Source organism: Moschus berezovskii, chromosome Y (genome assembly GCF_049115385.1).
Source record: "Moschus berezovskii isolate FMDL1 chromosome Y, NW_MosBer_1.0, whole genome shotgun sequence".
NCBI lineage: Eukaryota > Metazoa > Chordata > Mammalia > Artiodactyla > Moschidae > Moschus > Moschus berezovskii.
The window spans coordinates 211549-235952 of record NC_142489.1 but is presented as its reverse complement, the minus strand read 5'-3'; the positions used below and the strand labels follow the sequence as shown (position 1 = coordinate 235952).

The 24404-nt window shown below is 42.0% G+C and overlaps 2 protein-coding genes across 3 annotated transcripts in view; one reads left to right on the top strand and one right to left on the bottom strand.

Moving 5' to 3' along the window:
• Positions 1-466: 466 nt before the first annotated feature.
• On the bottom strand, positions 467-12571 carry LOC148772982 (uncharacterized). The gene is made up of 2 exons (XM_088834548.1): positions 11961-12571; positions 467-3008 (listed from the first exon to the last, which is right to left on the bottom strand). The coding sequence occupies exon 1, from the start codon at positions 12503-12505 to the stop codon at positions 12191-12193; it is 315 nt and encodes a 104-aa protein (XP_088690674.1). The 5' UTR covers positions 12506-12571; the 3' UTR covers positions 467-3008; positions 11961-12190.
• The window catches only part of KLHL15 (kelch like family member 15), a 38264-nt gene continuing 26348 nt past the window's right edge, over positions 12489-24404 (top strand). Inside the window, exons 1-2 of one of the 2 annotated variants that reach the window (XM_055438014.2) lie at positions 12489-12526; positions 13093-13292. The gene's annotated coding sequence lies outside the window, so the exon portion shown is untranslated. Of the gene's footprint in view, positions 12527-12850; positions 13293-24404 lie in introns of those variants that run through there. The other variant, XM_055438013.2, reaches the window with a different exon arrangement.

Sequence of the window (24404 nt, the reverse complement as noted above, 5' to 3'; positions counted from 1 at the left end):
TGTGCTTCTGGCAACAATCATTACTGGCAGCTTTTCTTCACTTCTTTCATCAAGCAAACATCATATAGCAGCTTTTCATTGCTCCCACTCACTCAACTCGGCCACTCACACTTAGGACGTGAGTGTGAGTGTGTGTGTGTGTGAGTGTGTGTGCATGCGCCTCTACTGAAATGCAGAACTGGTGAATGAATATGTGGCTTGCATCCTGAGGCTTCGGAAGTATAGTGCTGCTTTTCACTGAGTAATAAAGAAGACAAAAAAGATTAACTTTAGGAAAAGGGTTCATTCTTTTTAACATTTTCATTTACAAAGAGGAATTGTCTGTACTGTGTTTCAAAGTAAATATATTTCATTATACTGATGACATTAATTTTATCTTTGCTTGATAGTGGATGTTTAACAAATTACAGTACTTTTCTAGCTAAACGAGCATATCACCCTCTTTGTTTTACTCATCTCCCTGGCTACTCCTTCTCTGTGACAGCTCTCTACCTTTGCCTGGATGACTCCTGGTGCTCCAGACTCCAGACCTTGCTCTATTTCCCCTCAGTCCCTTGGTAATCTCCCAAACACGTCATGAATATTTGGCTTCCATGCTGAGGCTTCTGAAACACAGTGTTATTTTTCACTGGTTTGTAAGGAACACAAAAGTGATTAATTCCTTTAAAAAGTTTATTCTTTTTCATGTTTTCATTTTCAAGAGGGCCTTGTCAACACTGTATTTCAAGGTAAATATGTTCAGTTAAAATGGACCTAGAGATTGTCACGAGTGAAGTAGGTCACACAGAAAAAGACAAATATCACGAGATCAATCGCTTATATGTGGAATGGTACAAATGAACTTATTTACAAAACAGAAATAGAGTCACAAATGTAGAAAACAAACTTACAGTTCTCAAGGGGGTTTGAAGGAGGGGACAGGGATAAACTGGGAGATTGGGACTGATATACACACGCTGCTATATATAAAACAGATAACTAAAAGAACCTACTGTATAGCACAGGGAGCTCTAGTCAATACTCTGTAATGACCTATATGGGAAAAGAATCTAAAAAAGAGTGAATATATGTATAACTGATTCATTTTGCTGTACAGCAGAAATGAACACAACATTGTAAATCAACTACTGTAACAAAAATTAATTTTAAAAATGGCGACATTCACTGTACCATTTATTGATGGTGGATGTTTAGCACTTTATGGTACCTGTCTCTGCAGCTTGTAGTGTACCACATTCTAGTCTCCTAGACCAGATCCCAAAGTTCTCCTGGATAGCTCCCTACCCTTGGCATGCCCCAGGTTCTACCCCTCGCACCTTCTCCTTTCTCTCCCATTCCCTTCAAACCTGCTCCTTCTTGAAGTTTTCCAGATCTCAGGAAATGAAAATTCCACCCTTCTTTGCAACCTCTTTTTCCTTTGTCCCTACATCCAGGAAATTCTGTTGGCTCTACCTTCAAGAACAGAGTCTGGCCAGTTCTCAGGCCTCCACTGTGGCTCCCATTTCATTCCATTATTAGAATACTCTCCTTACCCATCTCCTTGCTTCCACACTTGTTTGCCTATTTCTTTCTTTAACTGACCATTTTGTTTCTGTGTGTGTTATCCTCCAGTGTTTTATTCCCCTTTCCATTTTATTGAGACGTAACTGACCTGCTGCACTATATAAGTTTAAAGTATGCAGGATAATGACTTGACTTACATATATTGTGAAATGATTACCACAGTAAGTCTGGTTAACATCCATCACCTCATACAGATAGAAGGGGGGAAAAAGAAAAAAATACTTTTTTCCTTGTAATGAGAACTTTTAGAATCTATTCTTTAAGTAACTTTCAAATATACCATACAACAGTGTTAACTATAGTTGTCTCATTGAATATTACATTATGCCTAAGTTCTATTTTTTACACAACAGTCTGAGTGTTAATCATATTACTCCTCTTCTCAAAACCTTCCAGTGGTTCGTAATTTCTCAAAAGGCCAAAGACCAAAGACCTTATAATGACCAACAAGGCTTTACACAGTCTGGTCCCTTATCTCCTTTAAGTCAAGGCTAAAATGACTACCCAGTCATCCCAGTTAAAAAGCAAACACCTCTCCTCCTTGACACCCCTCATCTCTTTATCCTGCTCTGTGATTTCCTGTATGGTAACATTCTAAGAGACCGTATAATTTGCTTATTCGGTTATTGCCTGACTTATGTAGTCTATAAGAGAGTAAGGATTTTCATGCATGTGTCACTGATAGAACTGCAGTGCTTAGAACAGGACTGTGCGCATAGTAGGCACTCATACACAGAAGAGCTGTACGAAAAAGGTCTTAATGACCCAGATAACCACGATGGTGTGGTTACTCACCCAGAGCCAGACATTCTGGAGTGTGAAGTCAAGTGGGCCTTAGGAAGCATTACTACGAAGAAAGCTAGTGGAGGTGATGGAATTCCAGCTGAGCTATTTCAAATCCTAAAAGATGATGCTGTAAAAGTGCTGCACTCAATATGCCAGCAAATCTGGAAAACTCAGCAGTAGCCACAGAACTGGAAAAGATCAGTTTTTATTCCAATCCCAAAGAAAGGCAATGTCAAACAACGTCCATATTACCATACAATTGCACTCATTTCACATGCTAGCAAGGTAATGCTCAAAATCCTTCAAGGGCTAGGCTTCAATAGTACGTGAACTGAGAACTTCCAGATGTACAAGCTGCATTTAGAAAAGACAGAGGAACCAGAGATCAAACTGCCAACATCTGCTGGATCATAGAGAAAGCAAGGGAATTAAAAAAAATCTACTTCTGCTTTATTGACTATACTAAAGCCTTTAGGGATCCTCCCAGAAGCCCGCGAGTCTGGTTTCCGGCGGGAGCGTAGAGATCCTGGTGTAGGTGAAGCTACGCTTTTGGACCCGGAGCTGGCCATGGGCTTCTCTGTCCTCTGGTAGCTGCCAGAATGCCTCACCTGGAAAATATGGTGCTTTGTCGCGAGTCCCAAGTGTCCACCTTGCAGTCCCTGTTTGGAGAGAGACATCATTAGAAAAAAAAAAAAAAAGCCTTTAACTGTGTGGATCACAACAAACTGTAGAAAACTTTTAAAGAGATGGGAATACCAGACCATCTTACCTGCCTCCTGAGAAATCTGTATGCAGGACAAAAAGCAACAGTTAGAACCGGACATAGAACAACCAACTGGTTCAAAATTGGGAAGAAGTATCTCAAGGCTATATTTTGTCAACCTGTTTATTTAATTTCTATATATATATATAGAAACATATATATTACATATTATATATTACATCATGTGAAATGCTGAGCTGGATGACTCACAAGCTGGAATCAAGACTGTCAACAGGAGAAATATCAATAACCTCAGATAGGCAGATGATACCACTTTAATGGCAGAAAGCAAAAAGGAACTAAAGAGCCTCTTGAGGGTGAAAGAGGAGAGTGAAAAAGCTTGTTTAAAACTGAACATTCAAAAAACGAAGATCATGGCATCCAGTCCCATCACTTCATGGCAAATAGAAGGGGAAAAAGTGGAAACAGTGACAGATTTTATTTTCTTGGGCTCCAAAATCACTGTGGACGGTGACCAGCCACGAAATTAAAAGTCGATTGTTCCTTGGAAGAAAAACTACAACAAACTTAGACAGTGTATTAAAAAGCAGAGACGTCACTTTGCCAACAAAGGTACGTATAGTCAAAGCTATGGTTTTTTCTAGTAGTCACATACAGATGTCCAAGTTGGACCATAAAGAAGTCTGAGTGCTGAAGAATTGATACTTTTGAATTGTGATCTTGAAGAAGACTCTTGAGAGTCCCGTGGATAGAAAGGAGATCAAACCAGTCAACCTTAAAGGAAATCAACCCTGAATATTTGGTGAAAGGACTGATGCTGAAGCTGAAGCTCCACTACTTTTGCACACCTGATGTGAAGAGTTGACTCACTGGAAGATCCTGATGCTGGTAAACATTGAGGGCGAGAGAAGAAGTGGGTGACAGAGGATAAGACGGTTGGAAAGAAAGTCAAGTCACTCAGTTGTGTCCGACTCTTTGTGACCCCATGGACTGTAGCCTGCCAGACTCCTCTGTCCATGGAATTTTCTAGGCAAGGATACCGGAGTGGGTTGCCATTTCCTTCTCCAGGGGATCTTCCCGAACCAGGGATCGAACTCAGATCTCCTGCACTGCAGGCAGTCTCTTTACCGTCTGAGTCACCAGGGAGATGGTTGGAGGCATCACTAACTCAATGGACATGAGTCTGAGGAAACTCTGGAAGATAGTGAAGGACAGGGAAGCCCGGTGAGTTGCACTCCATGAGGTCATAAAGAGTCGGATGCAACTTATCGAGACTGAACAACAACAAAGGCACTCATAAATACTTATGACATGAATAAGTAAATGAGTATAGTAGATTATAAGTGAACAATTTATTTAATTAACTAGGAGTAAAAAAATGCAACAGTGTAAAGATCATTTAATATGTTAATTAGTATAACAACATAATGGTCTTCCCAGGTGGCTCAGTTGGTAAAGAATCTGCCTGCCAATGCAGGAGACCCAAGAGACATGGGTTTGTTCCCTGGATCAGGAAGATCCTCTGGAGCAGGAAATGGCAACCCACTCCAGCAATCTTGCCTGGAAAATTCCATGGACAGAGGAGCCTGGTGGGCTACAGTCCATGGGGTCACGAAGAGTTGAACAGGACTGAGTGACTGAGGACACATAATAACATAACACAGTGGAAAGAGCATGAGGCAAGAGGTGACACAGGAGGGTAGAAGCCCTGAGTGCCAAGGTCTACACATGCCAGCCTTCCTGAGTTTTGCTTCTTTTCCCTCTCCCCTTCATGTCCTACTGTGACTCTACTAAACTTTTGGCGGTTCTCTAAATAAAGGTGCCTGGCTGACTCTTTCAGGCCTGAAAGGCACTGCCCCATGGGTGTCCTTTACCCATTTCCCTTTCCCCTTTCCCTTTGGACTGTACTTAGCAATCACTGCCTCTGAGGAGCCTTGCTTGACCCGTTGAACCCTAGACTGCATCTTCTCATTTGTGATTGCACATGCAGCACCCCATGCTGTCTAAACCTGTCACCATGTGTTGCTGCTGCTGCTGCTAAATCGCTTCAGTCGTGTCCGACTCTGTGCGACCCCATAGATGGCAGCCGACCAGGCTCCCCGTCCCTGGGATTCTCCAGGCAAGAACACTGGAGTGGGTTGCCATTTCCTTCTCCCACCATGTGTTAGGGACTCTGAAACCAAACCTGAATAGTTTTGAACCCCTTTTGGCTGACCACAGGTGCAAAGCAGTTCCTCTAACAACTGCCAGCAGAGAATTGTTTGCCAGGGCCTTAAGGATGGAAGTGAAATATGAAGACGCATTGGGTTTCTGGAAGAATCACAGTGTTGAGTCTTATTGACCATAAAGATATAAATTATCACTTCAGTTTTCCTTTCGGTGGTGTGGTGGCTCCCTATATTGGTGAAATGCCACATGTGTAAATATTTCTGACACAGTTTCATGAGGGGAGGGCCCTTGGAAGGGCCTTTGCTTCTTTTCGCGTCCACAACCCTTTTGGATTTCGTATTCTCCTAGCTGGGCCCAGGGGATGGGTCTGGGGGCTCATGAGATTTGGGAAGAGAGATGGGAGAAACAACTGATATGTTTAACAATGGGTTCACACCAAATTGTCCAGATCTGACTTTGAGATGATCAAAGAGAAAATCCCTGTGCAAGGATCTCTAGAACCTGTGACCTGTTTTTAAAAAGACTGAAGTTTCTTTGTGAAGGCTTTAGGCTTTTGCTTTCCTAGGGAAGTGTACGGAAAATTAAGTTTGTGTGTCATGAAGTGCAAGGAGAGAGTTGGAGAAATGTGGAGAGGTGGTGACAGACCAGAAGGCCAGAAGTAATAGGAGAGAAGCTAAGAAGGGCCATTTCAAGTGACACGTGACCAGTGATAATTGAGATGGGGAAACATTAACCAGGAGTCCTCCAACATTCATGAAAACACCAATTTCCTATTAGTCACGCAACATAAAGATTCAAGTTATTCTATTTGGCTGTTAAAACAACAAACTGTCAAGGCTGGAAAATCTGGGGACCCTCAGATTGCATGTTGAAGGCTCCATCTGGGTTAGGGCCTCTCAGGGGTACCTAGTGGTAAAGAACCTGCCTGCCAATGCAGGGGACAGAAGAGAGGCGAGTTCAATCCTGGGGTTGGGAAGATCCCCTAGAGAAGGGCATGGCAACCCACTCCAGTATTCTTGCCTGGAGAATCCCATGGACAGAGGAGCCTAGTGGGCTACAGTCCACAGGGTCGTAAAGAGGACACAACTGAGCAACTTAGCACTCATCTGGGATAGTGACCGGGAGATAATGCTTAGGGCAAGAGCCGCCAACCTGTTGAATTGGTCAGTGTACAGGTCTTGGTGTGGACTCACAGAAGAAGTCTGTATGGATTTGGGGGATACTGGTGGGCCCTGAAAGACTGAGAGAGACTGGATCCCACAAGTTACTTCTTCATGAAGAGCTATGGAGTGCTTGGCAAAAGTTTTCAAAAGGAAAGAAAATGCATGTGCAGCTTTATTAGGTTTTCCTGAGGGTGTAACTCTGATTCCCTGAGACTGGGGTGGACATTAGTTACATGAAAAGTGATTACCAAGATAATTACTGCAGACTCTGGATTTCTGAAAAGCCTCGATTTATTTAAATAAAAAGAGAGAGAGAGATAGAGAGGGACTTCCCTGGTGGTCCAGTGGTTAAAACTCTGAGGTCCCAATGCAGAGGGCCTAGGTTTGATCCCTGGTCAGGGAGAATGGCAAACCACTTCAGCATTCTTGCTTTGAGATCCCCATGAACAGTATGAAAAGGCAAAAAGATATGACACTGAGAGATGAACCCTGCAGGTTGGTAGGTGCCCAATATGCTACTAGAGAAGAGAGGAGAAATAGCTCCAACAGGAACAAAGAGGCTGAGCCAAAGTGGAAACAACGCCCAGTTGCAGATGTACCTGGTGGTGAAAGTAAAGTCTGATGCTCTAAAGAAAAATATTGCATAGGAACCTGGAATGTTAGATCCATGAATCAAGGTAAATTGGAAGTGGTCAAACAGGAGATGGCAAAAGTGAACAATGGCATTTTAGGAATCAGTGAACTAAAATGGACGGGAATGGGCTTCTTTAATTCAGATGACTATTATAACTACTACTGTGGGCAAGAATCCCTTAGAAGAAATGGAGCAGACTTTATAGTCAACAAGAGTCTGAAATGCAGTACTTGGGTGCAATCTCAAAATTGACAGAATGATCTGTTTGTTTCCAAGGCAACCCATTCAATTACACAGTAATCCAAGTCTATGCCCCAACCACTAATGCTGAAGAAGCTGAACAGTTCTATGAGGACCTACAAGACCTTACACCAAAAATAGATGTCCTTTTCACCATAGGGGACTGGAATCCAGAAGTAGGAAGTCAAGAGATACCTGGAGTAACAGGCAAACTTGGCCTGGGAGTACAAAATGAAGTAAGGCAAAGGCTAACAGAGTTTTGCCAAGAGAACGCACTGGTCATAGCAAATACTCTCTTCTAACAACATAAGAGATGACTCTACACATGGACATCACCAGATGGTCAACAACGAAATCAGATTGATTATATTCTTTGCAGCCGAAGATGGAGAAGCTCTATAACGTCAGCAAAAACAAGACCAGGAGCTGACTGTGGCTCAGATCATGAACTCCTTATTGCAAAATTCAGACTGAAATTGAAGCAAGTAGGGAAAACCACTAGACCATTCAGGTATGACCTAAATCAAATCGCTTATGATTATACAGTAAAAGTGACAAACAGATTCAAGGTATTAGATCTGATAGACAGTGCCTGAAGAACTATGGATGGAAACTCGTAACACTGTACAGGAGGCAATGATCAAAACCATCCCCAAGAAAAAGAAATGCAAAATGGTTGTTTGAGGAGGCCTTACAAATAGCTGAGAAAAGAAGAGAATCGAAAGACAAAGGAGAAAAGGAGAGATATACCCATTTGAATGCAGAGTTCCAAAGAATAGCAAAGAGAGATGAGAAAGCCTTCCTCAGTGATAAATGCAAAGAAATAGAGGAAAACAACAGAATGGGAAAGACTAGAGATCTCTTCAAGAAAATTAGAGATACCAAGGGAACTTTTCATGCAAAGATGGGCTTGATAAAGGAGAGGAATGGTATGGCCTAACAGAAGCAGAAGATATTAAAAAGAGGTGGCAAGAATACACAGAAGAACTCTACAAAAAGATCTTAATGACCTGGATAACCACAGTGGTGTGATCTGTCCGTCACCTAGAGCCAAACGCCTTGGACTGTGAAGTCAAGTGGGCCTTAGGAAGCATCACTATGAACAAAGCTAGTGGAGGTGATAGAATTCCAGTGGAGCTATTTCAAATCATAAAAGATGATGCTGTAAAAGTGCTGCACTCAATATGCCACCAAATTTGGAAAACTCAGCAGTGGCCACAGAACTGGAAAAGGTCAGTTTTTATTCCAGTCCCAAAGAAAGGCAAGGCCAGACAATGTCCATACTACCATATAATTGCACTCATTTCACATGCTAGGAAGGTAATGTTCAAAATCCTTCAAGGGCTAGGCTTCAACAGTATGTGAACTGAGAACTTCCAGATGTACAAGCTGGATTTAGAAGAGGCACAGGAACCAGAGATCAAATTATCAAAACCTCTTGGATCATAGAAAAAGCAAGAGTATTTCAGAAAAACATCTACTTCTGCTTCATTGACTATGGTAAAGCCTTCAATTATGTGGATCACAACAAACTATGAAAAATTCTTAAAGAGATAGGAATACCAGACCATCTTATCTCTCTCCTGAGAAACCTGTATGCAAGTCAAGAAGCAACAGTCAGAACTGGACATGGAACAACGGACTGGTTCCAAATTGGGAAAGGAGTACCTGAAAGCTGTATATTGTCACCCTGCTTATTTAACTTACATGCAGAGTACATCATGTGAAATGCCAGGCTGGATGAAGCTCAAGCTGGAATCAAGATTGCCAGGAGAAATATCAATAACCTCAGATATGCAGATGACACTACCCTTATGGCAGAAAGCGCAGAGGAACTAAAGAGCCTCTTGATGAAGGTGAAAGAGGAGAGTGAAAAAGCTGGCTTAAAACTAAACATTCAAAAAACTAAGATCATGGCATCTGGTCCCATCACTTCATGGCAAAAAGATGGGGAAACAATGGCAACCGTGACAGATTTTACTTTTGGGGGCTCCAAAATAACTGATTGCAGCCATGAAATTAAAAGACAATTGCTCGCTGGAAGGAAAGCTATGACCAACCTAGACAGCATATTAAAAGTCAGAGACATTACTTTGCCAATAAAGGTCCATATAGTCAAAGCTATGGATTTGCCAGTAGTCATGTATGGATGTGAGAGTTGGACCATAAAGAAGGCTGAGCACTGAAAAATTGATGCTTTCAAACTGTGTTGGAGAAGACTCTTGAGAGTCCCTTTGATCAAACTAGTCAATCATAAAGGAAATCAATCCTGAATATTCACTGGAAGGAATGCTGAAGTTGAAACTCCAATACCTGGGCCACCTGATGTGAAGAGCTGACTCATTAGAAAATACCTGTTGCTGGCAAAGATTGAGGGCAAGAGGAAAAGTGGGTGACAGAGGACAAGATGGTTGGATGGCATCACTACCTCAATGGACATGAGTTTGAGCAAACTACGGGATATGGTGAAGGACAGGGAAACCTGGAGTGCTGCAGTCCATGGGGTTGCAAAGAGTCAGACACAACTGAGCAACAGGGAACTAGATCTCACATGTGGTGACTAAGAGTTCACATGCCGCAGCTAAAGATCCCGCATGCCACAACGGAGATCCCTCAAGCCGCAACTAAGACCCGGCACAGCCAAATAAGTAAATAAAAATGAAAAGACCCTTAAAAAAATGGAGAGGAGGGGTTATAGTGGATATGCTGCTGCTGCTGCTGAGTCGCTTCAGTCGTGTCCGACTCTGTGTGACCCCTTAGACGGCAGCCCACCAGGCTCCCCCGTCCCTGGGATTCTCCAGGCAAGAACACTGGAGTGGGCTGCCATTTCCTTCTCCAATGTGTGAAAGTGAAAAGTGAAAGTGAAGTCGCTCAGTCGTTTATACAGTATCCTAAATCCTCAGAATCCCTGGCTGGGAACGTCCTTCCAACTCCACCACTCCCAGTCCCAAGCCTCTAGCATGCTTCAGGACTGCTAGATACCTGGTTTGAGGACTGTATTCTTAACAAGTAAGCCAGCCGGCTAGGAAAAGCAGCTTCCACCTCCCCCATGGGGCTCTATCAGTGTGAAAGGATGCCCTCAAGGCATTCAGGAGCTCCTATTACTTTCCAGTGAGGAAAAGAACTGAAGACAGGAATCACTTGGAGAAGTTAATTTAAAAGATGTGGTTTTACTTTGGTTGGTCTCTTAGAAGCGCAATGCTTCTTATTATAGTAAGACCTTCCCATAAAACTCACTTTAAAAAATGTATTATGCTTCTTTTTTAAAATTTTGTTTTAAAACACATTTTAAAAAGTGGTAGTGAGGGAGGCATCAGTGAGTGAAGGTAACTTTTTTTCAGGGGTGGGCTCTACATAGTAAATATAAAGATTGGTGGAAAGACATGGCTCAGTTTCAGAAACTATATACACACACATTTTGGACTTGATGAAATTTCACAAATAAAACCATGAAATATCATAATAAGGAGTGTACTGATGGGGCTTCCTTATTGATCCAGTGGTTAAGAATCTGCCTTGCAGTGCAAGAGATACAGGTTCGGTCCCTGGTCCCTGAAGATCCCACATACCCCAGAGCAACTAAGCCCATATGCCACAACTACTGAGCCTGTGCTCTAGAGCCCGAGAGCGCCCTAGGGCGGATGCTCCACAACGAGAGAGGTCATTGCAATGAAAAGCCTGCACATGCAAGAAAGAGTAGCCCCCGCTTGCTGAAACTAGAGAAAGCCCACGTAGCAAAGACGACCCAGCACAGCCAAAAATAAATAAATAAATCTTGAAAAAAAAAAAGGAGCGCGTCGAAGGCAACAGCTCATGATGTCCCCCCACTGCGATTATATGTACACCTGCTGCTCAGAATACAGATACATTTCAGTTCCCGCTTGAATAAGGAACAGAAGTCCCTCTCCAACAGGTCAGTGCCACTCCGTAATGCATAGTTTAAGATGTATGTCTGTTAGCTAATGTGCAAAAATAAAAATCCAGCGCTTTTGGATGTGCAAAGTTGAATCTATGCCGTTTTAAAGTTATTTTATGACTTACAGTTTTTAAAAGCTGGTTTTATACTTTAAATTAGAAAAGGGACGCGTATTTCCCTATTTTCAAAAGATGAGAGTGATTCGCTTATTTTTTCCCACGAAGTAGACTACTTCAGCAAAATGGTACACCGTGTGCTATTCTGGCCTCTTGGGAAACATGGCATATTCAAGTTTGCTAGAAAGAGATTAATGATCGCTTTCAGCCATACATCTCACTGTGACTTCTTCGGGATATTTATTGGTCTGAAGAGAAAATGGCGGCGGGGGGTGGGGGTAAGAGAAATTTCTGTTTAGGATCAGAAATGGGCAATGGATGACTTAAGGTTAACTGTAGAACCACTGGCTTCCAACTGTGTTTTTCTGTCATCTACACTTTTCCCACATAGAGATTTCACAACAATAAATTTACAAAACAGTCCTGTAATGCAGTTTTAAATTATTAAATCAAGAGAAGGCGGTATGTAAAAAGCATGAGCTACACCTCTAGAGCCGATTTGTCAGAAACGAACAACAACCCTTAAAATCACTGCTCTCTGAATGTTCGTTCTTGCCATCTATTTTGACGCAAATAGAAACAGAACAGGATTTTTAGATCCGGCATTTCTGTGTGGTGCAGACATGCTGGCTTCTATGAATTTTCTCACCTCTGGGAAATGTACTTCTGAACCGTGTAACTGTTGTGCAACTAGCCAAGTGGAACTATGACGCAACAGTCCGCTGCAAGTTGCCTTTAAAACAATGATGTCATTTGGCGCAGATGTAGTCACGTTTATAACACAGGTAGATACCGCAAAGCACCCTCCATATCGTCCCTGAGTCCCCCACCCCCACCGTGTGCCAGACGCGAAAAGACATTTTCCGGGTTTCCTAACCCTCAACTTGTGGAGGGTGGGCGCACCACAGTGGCTCGAGCCCACCGCTCGTGCAAATCAAGTGGGACCGCGGCGAGGGGACCAGCACTGCCGAGAGTTCTCAGCCCCAACGGCGAAGCCGCACGGGAAACCGCGTTGGGCCGGGCCCACGGCCGCAGCGCCGCCCGCTTTATTCCCTCCGTGAGGCCCGCTGGCGTGGCGGGCAGAACGTGGGGCCCCGCGGGTGTGGGACAGCCCTGCCCCCACCCCGCTCCCACACCCGCTCCGGCTCCCGCGGCGCCGGAAGTGACGCGCGCTGGGCTGAAAGATGGCGGCATTGGCGCTCGACCAGGGGGAAGGTAAACACCCTCCAGGCCGCTGCCCGCGCGCGGGCCCCCTCGAGGCGCCGGCGGGGGCCGAGGGTGCCTCCCGGGCCTGCGTTCCAACTCTCGGCTTCCCACCCTTCGACCGCCCTACCCGCGTGGCAGGCTTCCGCGTTGTACGACGGCGCACCGGGCCCCCTGCCGGCGGGCCCCGCCTCCCTGGGCGGGCCCCGGGCGGCTCCCGCGGCCCGCAGGGGGCGCGCGGCCCGGAGCGGCCCCTGGCTCGTGGCCCCTCAAGCTCCGCCCCTTTCCCGCCCCTTTCCCGCCTTCCTCCACCCCCGGCGTGGGTGATCCTGAGGCTCCGCGCGCTCTGGGGCAGAAGCCCGGAGACGCCGTCGTCGACGTCTTCGCCGCCGGTGCTTCTCCTGCTCCCCGCGGCCCCCCAGCCCCTCTCTCCGCCCGAGGCCCCGCGTCGGCCCTCCCTCCGAACCCCGCCGGGCGCTGCGAAGCCCCTGGCGTTGGCAAGGCCGGCCCCGGCCCCGACGCCGCTCCGCCTCGCCCGACTGTCTCGAATCTCTCCTCAGTGCTGTCTTCTTTCCCAGGACTGGTTTCGTGGGGGCCGCAGGCGCGCAGTCTCGCCCCCAGCCAGAGCGCCCCGGCTCGGCCCGGGAGCGGCTTCTTGTAGACGTTCGAGGAGCCTGCCGAGTGCCGTCCCGGCGCCCGACCGCCCACCGTCCGGCCCTTTGGCCCGCTTCTTCCTGATGCAGACTGCCGTCCACTAGAGGCTGGACAGACCCCCGAGGTGCGTAGCCGCCCCTGGCCCTCCGGCCTGCGGAAGCCCGGGCTTCGTCCGCGGCTCCGCGCTCGGCTCGGATTCGGTAGCCCCTCTTCACTGACCCCAGTCGCACATTTGGTTGACGCCGGGATCTAATTTGAGTTTACTTAGATTGTTTGAAATCTAATTTTTTTCCCAAGGAGAAAAAAAAAAGGAAGAAGCATAATTCAGCCATTTTTTGCAGCACACAGCTGCAGGTACCATGATTATTTTCTCCCTATCCCGCTCCTTCCCTTTAAAAATGCTATTTTTGCCTGAAATAGAACTATGCGAAATGCGAGGCATAAAACGCGAAATCAGAAGGTCTGGGTTCGACTAGGTGACTCTGAGAAAATCGCTTACCGAACCTCGGTTTCTTATCTATGAAATCGAGTCGGTAATAGCCACATCACAGGGTAGTGAGGACTGTATGAGGTCATATATGTGAAAATAATCCGTAGCTGTAAAGTGTTGTAAAAATGCAAGGCAATTTTTAAAGTAACCTTTGCCAGAGTGGTGGATGTTGTAGTGGCTAACTGTTGCTGCCTCTTTTTTCCCTATATTATAAGTATAAGCGATAAGGACGGAAATTAGTAAAGCTCTGCTCTGAATCGATTAGATATAGTCACGTTGTTTGGCCTTCTTCCTCCGAAATGCTAACTGCTTATTTAAATAACGGTATTCTTTAATTCAAATTTAACGTTTCTGAGGTGCTTTGCTTTTCATTTTTCTAGGCCGCTTATGCCCTTTTGCTTACTCGGAATATTAAACACCTTGCATTTGTTGAGTCTTTTCTGTTTTTCGAATTTACATTTTTCTTGTCAAAATTAATATCTTGATAAAATTGTCATTTGGAAAATGCTGTTAAGCTATATACCTTAATTTTTATTGCCTGTTTTTCATATCTAGGAAACAAGATGCCTGAATATCTCTACTAATTTGAAAATTGTTTTTGGAGAGCTTGTACATGCATTCGGATTTCTGTAACTAATAGATTTAGAAATGTGTAGAAAATCTCAGCTTTTTGACACTTAATGTAGTGTTTATGTAATTTAATTCTCTTTTTATTCATCACCACACTTAGTAAGAACCAGGTTTTCTATGGTAAGGGATGTTAATTTGCACTTTTTATTGCTGATTAGCTTGGGGGGGATAATGAAATACACTTGTGGGTTGAAAAATCGAAATTTTTTGTCAGAATTTATAATATATATCTGTAACAGTATGGGATCATTCTTATTTGGCACATTAAAAATATATGGTCTGGCTTTTTAAAATGGGTCATAAAAAGTGAAAGAGAAGCTTTTTAAAATATATAGTTAGTTTTAGCTAATAAATGGGTTTTCTGAGTTTTTTTCCTGAATGTTTTATTTATAATCCAATACCGATTGTCTTTCTGAATATGCTTTTGTTTTTTTTTTTAAAAAAGGCAGAATAATATAAGGCGGCAGGATTAAATTAGCAAGAGGAAGAGCCTACTTTACTGTGCTAGCTTTTATACCTTGGACTTATTGCTTGTCCTGAAGATAAAATTTTGGCAAATCATTGCTTTATTGGGAATTTCAAAGTTTGGCCATCTCTTTGCCTTGATCTGGGTTACCTGGGGCTAAAATTTTGGAACCAAGACTGGTGTGGCTTCATGGGTGTCCAGAAGAACCCCAAACTTGGTTTAATAATCAGCACGTAAAACTGGTATTGTACAATATAAAGATGAACAGTAAAATTCATGATAATGTAAATTTCTGATTTATCTTTACTTAGAATGCATTAAACAGCAAATTAAAAGAACACCATGATATGTAGAGAGAGACCTCAGAAGAAAGGAGAAAGGTTTATACTTTAGTACCTTTTTTTTTAATACTTTAGTACCTTTAATGACACTTTTTTCCAGCTTTTGAACGAGGGGTCCCGCATTTTCATTTTGCCCTGGGCTCCCCAAATTATGTAGCACGTCAGTTGTCAAATTTGCCTTTTCCTATTTTAAATGTTTTGAGAGTGAAAAACATTAACTGTGAGGAGAATAAGTCTGTAGCTTAGGAGGGGTTGGATTAATTTATTAGAATATATTTCCTTTGAATTGGAATGCTGTAGTCTTTGTGGGCTTCCCTGATAGCTCAGTTGGTAAACAATCTGCCTGCAATGCAGGAGACCCCGGTTCGATTCCTGGGTGGGGAAGATCCGCTGAGGAAGGAATAGGCTACCCACTCCAGTATTCTTGGGCTTCCATTGTGGCTCAGCTGGTAAAGAATCCGCCTGCAATGCGGAAGACTTGGGTACGATCCCTGGGTTGGGAAGATCCCCTGGAGAAGGGAAAGGCTAACCACTCCAGTATTCTGGCCTGGAGAATTAAGTCCATGGGGTCGCAAAGAGTCGGATGCGACTGTGCGACTTTCACTTTTAGTCTGTGTGGACTTTTTTACCCCCTAATTTTTAAAAAATTTTGGCCATGCCACACTGCATGTGGAATCCTAGTTCTCAGACCAGGGATCGAACCTGCACCCCCTGCATTGGAAGCGGGGAGTGTTAACCAGTGCACCTCCAGGAAAGTTCTGATGTGGGGTTTTTTTGGGTTTTTTTTTAACTGAAGAGACATGAAAGGCAGTTATTGGTGAAAGATTGCAGGATAGTGGTTAAACTCCAAGGCTCTGAAGTCAGACTGGCCCCATCTTATTAGGAATCATAGCCTTGGGCAAGTTACTTAACCCCCGTGAGTTTTGATTTTTCTCATCTCTAAATCAGGGATGGTTAGCGAACATGGAGGGTTGTGAGAGTTAGACTTATCTAATTCATCCTACAAGTATTTATTAAGCACTTATTGTGTGCCAAGCAGCGTTCCTAGAAAGGTTCTGGGAATACAACAGTGAATGCTGCTGCTAAGTCACTTCAGTCGTGTCCAACTCTGTGTGACCCCATAGACGGAAGCCCACCAGGCTCCCCCGTCCCTGGGATTCTCCAGGCAAGAACACTGGAGTGGGTTGACAACAGAAAAATAAACTGAATAAGGAACATAGCCTGTATCTCATTTAGTATACTGTGGAGAAAAATAGAAAAGGAAAAGGAAATTTTTCTGTTGCATAGGGTGGGTGGGTGGTTTTCACTTTTAAAGAGGGGTTGGGGGGGTGCCTCACCAAGATAAAACACTGGATTAAAGACCTAAAGGGAGCCATGTATGTTGGGATTAGTGATCCACTCAGAGGGAACGACAAGTTTAGGGAATTTAAGGTGGGCGTGTGACTGGTTTTCAAGAAGCAGCAAAGAGGCTGGTGTGTCTGGGACAGGGTGAACAAGGGGCAGCAATTAGGAGATAATTATTATTTATTATTGCTGTTCTAGGAATCACTGGAGAAACTCTCATAGTTCATCTTTGCCATGGGGGTGTGTGTGTGTATATATACACACATATACATACATACTGCCGCTGGTCCAAAAGTGGGAGGCCTTTTCAGAATTAAAAATTTTAACTTTGGAATAAAGAAACTAGAAAAGGCAAGATATTTCTGCAGACTTTCTGTTTTTAATATAAGCCCTTTAAAATTCATCTGGCTGAATCAATGAAGCAGATAGAAACGAATAGAAGATTTATTCTTTGTCTCTGATAAGATCATTGAATTTAGTTAATGATTCTGCATCACTTAAAAGATTTACAGGAAATCCGTATCATAACATCAAGACCTTCCAGAAGGTTCAGTTTAGTTGTTTACTTCTTGTATAAAACTAAGATGTTAACATTATAGTATTGATGATTTCATGTTAGAAAGTAACTTAAAAGATTTGGGGTTTTATTCCCCAGTAGAGGCTTTTCCTAGAATTCTCACTGGATCCAATCTCTAAAGGCTAGGGAAGCTGTTTTCCATGACATCACTCTTGGACTACTTTTACTTGTGAGGAATAAGCAGAGGAGCATTAAATTAAAATCTTCTGATGAAAAAATAGCATTGAAACAGGAGTGATTTTTTTTCTCATAAGGGTTCTTTTTATTATAGGATGACTAAATGCTAAACATACCTGAAAAATGAAGTAATTTAGATAACAGATGCCAACTGGGAGGCTGGAGGACCCAGAACCTTCCTAAAAGCTTAGTTAAATGGTCATTGGCAGTTTGGTACTGAGTTATAAAAACATTTTGATAGATAAGAAAGAATTTCCAGTACTAAACAAATTAGTTAACTTATGCAGCCTTTTCTCTAATATTAGACTTAATTGTTTCTCAATTGAGCAGAGTATCTCAGGGTAAAAGGGCTGCAAATAGAGCTAATAAAGTTGGTCTGTTTTTTAATTTTTCTTTCCTTTTAGATTAAGTTTGTCACTTTGAGGTTGTTGAATAAAAGATTTTTACTTTATAGATTAAAGAAATTGTGAGGAATTTTATGACTCAGAAATTAATTCTATTTTTATCTGTGGTAAGCCTTGCATTTTCTTTTTAGTATACAAGTATGGCATTTTCTACATAGGGTTTAACATTGGTAGGCTAACAGTTTGAGGATGAAGGTAATATAAAGTAATCTCAAATTTTCACTGAAGATACGCATATCAACCTCTGAGAATCTAGTTTTGGTATTGAATAAATCAGGGATTTGTATGAATTTTCAAGCAGCTGTGGGGATAGTGTGAAAGCATTAAATTATTGCTTATGGCATAAACATGGAGGTTAGTTAATTTTGAAACATCTCTACTTGCCTAGAATTTTGCCTTCCAATCAGAATGACAGCCTTCTAGCTGAAAAGGAAGCACTTAATTTCTTTGCCTTTGAGTTCCTCTCTAGTTTTACCCCCACCAGACTTTCTTTACTCGTCACTAGAGAGTTTGAACTGTTAGAAATTTCTGTGGTATAAATAGCAGTAATGGTCTTTCAGAGCAGAGGTAGGAAGAGGTTGCTTTGTGTATGTGTGTGTGTGTATTGTCATTTATCTCTTGTACAGTCAGTGGTACTTAATTTTTTGGCCTTAGAACATCATTATATTCTTAAAATTTATTGGACTCTCAAAGAGCTTTTGTTTGTGTGTGTTGTATCTATATTGAGCATTTTAGAAATTAAAACTGGGAAGTTTGAAAAAAATACTTAAAAAAATGAATTTAAAACCCCATTACTTGTTAATTCTAATTTTTTTTTTCTGGCCTCACCAGGGCTTGTGGGATCTTAGTTCCTGAGCCCCCTGCATTGGGAGCTCAGAGTCTTAACCACTAGACCACCAGGGAAGTTCCTAAATAGCATTTTTTTAATGAAAAATAACTACTTTCCCAAACAACAAAAAACTTAGAAGAATGGCATAGTTTTACATTTTTGCAAATCTCTTTAATGTCTGGTTTAATAAAAGACAATGGCTTCTTATCATTTCTTATCACATGTAGTCTCTGGAAAACACTGAGAGAATGAAAGTAAACAAGAAAAATCACTTAAAATTATTATGAAGATTGTTTTGATCTCACAAAGTCCTCTTCGGGGACTGAAGCCCCTGGACCACACTTTGAGAAATACTATACCACTCATTCTCATGCATAGAGAATGAGGGTTTCTCTTTTCTTTAGTCAGTGCCAAGTTTATGGAATAGGACAAACTCCAGTGTTTCTTTCCTGATAATATAAGTATGCCTTGTCATTTAGTTTAAGTTGGTTCCCCTTTTGAAAAAAACCTACTGTTTGAAATTCTGAAGGCCGAATATAGAATACAGAAGTGTAGAAGGCCAAGGGTATGCAGGTTTATAAACCCATGATTTCTCTTAATCTGACTTACCTGTTTTCAAGAGTGAGGATACATGATTTTTGTACACTGAGCATTTTGTTAGTAAATAACTTTTCTCAAAGCCCCTTAACAGATTTTTTTCCTCCAAACCTCATTGATTTTGTAGAATTATTTGATTTTGTTTACTTTTACAGTGATTAGTTCTTACAATTACTAATTTATTTCTTAAATTGCTATAATTATCTGTAAATTTTGTGTGTTTTCCTTTTGTATCCTTCTTACACTTTTTCTTGTTACGTGTTTATATGTGTTTTTTGTGTGTTATTTTTATTTTAATTTAAGCCTTTTTTTTCTTTATAGCTTCCAGGGTATGGATTGTGAAAAAGGTGGTTTTGTTTCACGTGTTCATTTGTAAGTTTGGTTGTTTGATGCCTTAAACATTTATGTTACAGATCCATGCTGTCTAATAGAATGTAATGCAAGCCACATATGTAATTTAAAATTTTCTCATAGCCACAGTTTTAAAAAGTAGAAAATAGGTGAGATTAATTGTAATGTTTTATATAACTCAGTGTATCCAAAATATTATTCAAGCATGTGATCACTATTAAAAATTTGTATAATGAGATATTTTCCTCTTTTTTGTACTAAGTCTTAAAATATGGTGTTCATTTTACACTTAAAGCACATCTCAATTTGATCTAACCATATTTCCAATGTTCAATAACCCCATAGGTAGTGGCTTTCATATTGAACAGCACAGATACAAAGAGTAGTTACTCTTGTTGGGGCAGAAAAGCTAGAAAATTGTACTGTGTGGATCACAATAAACTGTGGAACATTCTGAAAGAGATGGGAATACCAGACCACCTGACCTGCCTCTTGAGAAACCTGTATGCAGGTCAGGAAGCAACAGTTAGAACTGGATATGGAACAACAGACTGGTTCCAAATAGGAAAAGGAGTACGTCAAGGTTGTATATTGTCACCCTGCTTATTTAACTTCTATGCAGAGTACATCATGAGGAACGCTGGGCTGGAAGAAGCACAAGCTGGAATCAAGATTGCTGGGAGAAATATCAATAACCTCAGATATGCAGATGACACCACCCTTATGGCAGAAAGTGAAGAGGAACTAAGAAGCCTCTTGATGAAAGTGAAAGAGGAGAGTGAAAAGGTTGGCTTGAAGCTCAGCATTCAGAAAACAAAGATCATGGCATCTGGTCCCATCACCTCATGGGAAATAGATGGGAAAACAGTGGAAACAGTGTCAGACTTTATTTTTTGGGGCTCCAAAATCACTGTGGATGCTGATTGCGGCCATGAAATTAAAAGACGCTTACTCCTTGGAAGGAAAGTTATGACCAACCTAGACAGCATATTAAAAAGCAGAGACATTACTTTGCCAACCAAGGTCCGTCTAGTCAAGGCTATGGTTTTTCCCGTGGTCATGTATGGATGTGAGAGTTGGACTGTGAAGAAAGCTGAGCGCCGAAGAATTGATGCTTTTGAACTGTGGTGCTGGAGAAGACTCTTGAGAGTCCCTTGGACTGCAAGAGATCCAACCAGTCCATTCTAAAGGAGATCGATCCTGGGTGTTCATTGGAAGGACTGATGCTAAAGCTGAAACTCCAATACTTTGACCACCTTATGCGACGAGTTGACTCACTGGAAAAGACTCTGATGCTGGGAAGGATTGGGGGCGGGAGGAGAAGGGGACGACAGAGAATGAGATGGCTGGATGGCATCACCGACTCTGTGGACATGAGTTTGAGTGAACTCCGGGAGTTGGTGATGGACAGGGAGGCCTGGCGTGCTGTGATTCATGGGGTCGCAAAGAGTCGGACACGAATGAGCGACTGAACTGAACTGAAAGAGAAAAAATGGAAAACAATGCCATTGCAAACAAGGTCCAGTGTTTTGACTACCAATCCATTTCCTGACCTCTTATAAATTTGTACTGTGGTAAACCTTAGGGTGCTATGGGGTCTACAGAGGGGAGTTTGAAGGGTGTTAAGTTCCTGTGGTTGTGTGGGTGATGAGGACATTAGGTAAGAGTTAGACAGGGAAGGCAGCATTGATTGACCTCTGGTGGGGTGCTTCCCTCTGGGCTAGACATTTAACTTACCTTAATTTATTTGATCATCACACCAACTCAGTAATAATAGATGATGATTGTTCCTAATATATGGATGGAAACTGAGGTCAGGAAGTTAGATTTCTCCCAGACACACTGATGGTAAGTAGTAATAAGTGCTCTAATTTCAAAGATTTTGCTCTTTTCTAGCCACACTATTTTGTATGTTTTGAAAATCAGGTTCTAGCCTTAACTCTTTTTCAAACTAGTTGTATGACCTTGAAGAAAAATATCACCTGTGGATATTAGTATCTTCATCTATCAAATCAGAGTTGACTTGAGTCCTGAGAGACTTTACTAAGAAAATAAGCTGGGTTTGAAGTGCTGTTGCTCAGAAGGGTTTCTCCGCATTAACTGGACTGTTAAAGGGTCGGGGTTATTTTATTCGTTCTAGTACATGAGTTTGAGTGAACTCCGGGAGTTGGTGATGGACAGGGAGCGTGCTGTGATTCATGGGGTCGCAAAGAGTCAGACACAACTGAGTGACTGAACTGAACTGAAGTAGCAGTATGGAGAAGGCAGTGGCAAGCCACTCCAGTACTCTTGCCTAGAAAATGTCATGGATGGAGGAGCCTGGTAGGCTGCAGTCCATGAGGTCGCTAAGAGTCAGACACGACTGAGCGACTTCACTTTCACTTTTCACTTTCATGCATTGGAGAAGGCAATGGCAACCCACTCCAGTGTTCTTGCCTGGAGAATCCCAGGGACGGGGGAGCCTGGTGGGCTGCCGTCTGTGGGGTCGCACAGAGTCGGACATGACTGAAGTGACTTAGCAGCAGCAGTAGCAGTAAGTGAAGGGGCATAATAATAGGCCCTAAGGCTATGGTATACTTAAGGACTGTGTGCTTTTCTGCGCTGTCATGTGTATTAACGCATTTATTTCTCACAGCAGCCTATGAGATAGGCTCTATTAATATTAGTATTGCCTTTTTACAGATGAGGACATTAGAACACAGAGAGGCTAAGTAGCTTGCCCCAAGGTCACAGAGCTAATAAGAGGTACAACCAGGATTCAAACACCGGCATCAGACTGCAGACCTATACTCACTACTGTTTAGAGACTGTATCATGTTGGGCAGTTAATCACTGAGTATTGATATACATGCTTCCCATAAAAGTGTAAGATATTACTCCTTCCCTAAAGCTGTCACACTGATAGATGCACAAAGCTTTTTCATGTAGAAAGAGTGCCAAGCTATTACAAATTAGTAGAAGAACTTTAGATCAGATAAACTTCAGAAATGCATTGCTAAGACCCAAGACATAGCTATAGTTTATTTACTTTGCATATCTTTATAAGTGCATTACACATCTGTAAAATCATATAAAACTAAAATAAATGAAAGTTTTATGACTAAAAATATTTAGAAATCATGTTTAATGCTTCTATAGATGTGGAGATAAAGCCCAGAAAGTTTGAGTAACTTACTCAAAGTATAGCTATTTCTATCATAAAACTGTGATAGTTAGGAACCTTGGTTATAGGTAGTAAAAAACCACCTAAGGTAGTAAAGGCGAGTTGGGGGGATTTATGCTGAACATGTAAGGATTTCTCTCAGCACCCACTGGCAGGAATGGAGCTGAGCCTAGGAACTGGGAAAATGAAGGCGTTAAGGAGCACTCCCTTTCTTCTGTCTTGGCTTTCCTCTTTTTTCTCAGTTGACTGGCATTCTCTGATACTCAGCCCACATGACAGGTAAAAGTTGGTGCCTGCAACTGAGCAGAAGCTACTCTTTGACATGTTCTAGTTCCAGTCATACACAGTGCACGTCTATTTCTTTTTTTCTCTCTCTCTCTCCTCTTTCTAGATTCTCGACACAGGAGCATTCATCTTAATTCCTATTTCCCAGCCCCATCTGACCATATGGAGTGACATACTAGCTGTGCCTGTTAGTGTGTCCATGGAAGCCTGTCTGCTAGGAATCCCCTTTTGTGGGCTGGGTGGCTGGAGGACAGCAGGTGCTGTCCTTACATCTAAAGACCTAAAGGGTCTTTTGCTTCACAGCTCACTAATTCCCTCCCACCTCCTTTGTGCTGTGATGTTTACACCATATTAAGTATCTGGAAGCTAGGTTACTTTTTTTTGGGAAAGCATAGTGTCTCCTTTAAAAACTTTCCTTTAGATGGAATCTTTGTCAGAAAGGTGAATATTAGCTGTTTGAGACTTTATCACGTAATGATAACTGTTGAATAGAGGGTTACTTTGACAAGAAGTGAAATGCATGGTATTTTAGGCACTGTCAGAATAACAGATAGTGACACAAAGCAGTTTCATCTCGAGTATGTGAATGCTGGTGTTCAGCCTTCCATTGTTAAATCTACATTAAAAGTGACCAATAAATCTTGATGAGTCAGAGTGATAGTTGGTATCCTTAATGATCCTGAGAAAGATAGTGAAATACTGAAATTTTCATCCAGTTTAATTTGTTACATTTTTTTATTCAAATTATTTTGAAAACTGCTAATTAGTGTGATGTTGATAGCTCTCTACTAACCAGAATGTTTAATTATTCAGATATAATGGTGGGTGATGTTCCTTTTGTTCACAGTATGCATTTGTGTATATGTGCTTTATATCACTTGGAAAATTCTAAATTCGTTAAATTTGCCTTTAAAAGTAATTCAAGAAATAAAATCTGATAGCTTGCTTTAATCTTGAATGTGTTAGTAAAGTAGTTCTGCCAAGCATTGATTACAGTGTCTAAAATATTTTATATCAATTTTCCAAATTATAGACAGTTCTCTTGTGTTCTCCCTTTCCAAAATGACAGTATATAGCTTTTGGATTAATGGATTACGAATAAAAATTTTGATGTAAAGTATCTTGTGCATACGTTACTGTCTTAAGTTAATGTAAGTGAGCATGTAGTATAATTAATAAGACTTACAGGTAAGTTAGAGACAAATGGGGAGAAAGAGGGACCTAGAATCCTCTTGATAAGAAGGGAATACAAAAGAAAGAACTGATTGGGAAGAGGAGAGAATTAGGATTCTGTCTAGACATGATTTTGAGATCCCTGTGGTGCACCCAGAGATATCTAACAGGAGATGTGCTATGTAGTACTAGTGTAAAAGGCTAGCGATTGGGACAGTGATGGTCAAGGCATTGGTAAAGGTAAATGTTAGTAGAAACCATGGGTTTAGATGAGATCGTGGAGGGAAATACAGTGTTTAGATGAAAGATAAAAGGTCCAAGAATAGAATCCTGGGGAACACCCATGTTTAAGGGATAGCTCAAGAAAAGTAAGTCCAGGGAGGAGACTGAGAAATAAGCAGCCCCAAAA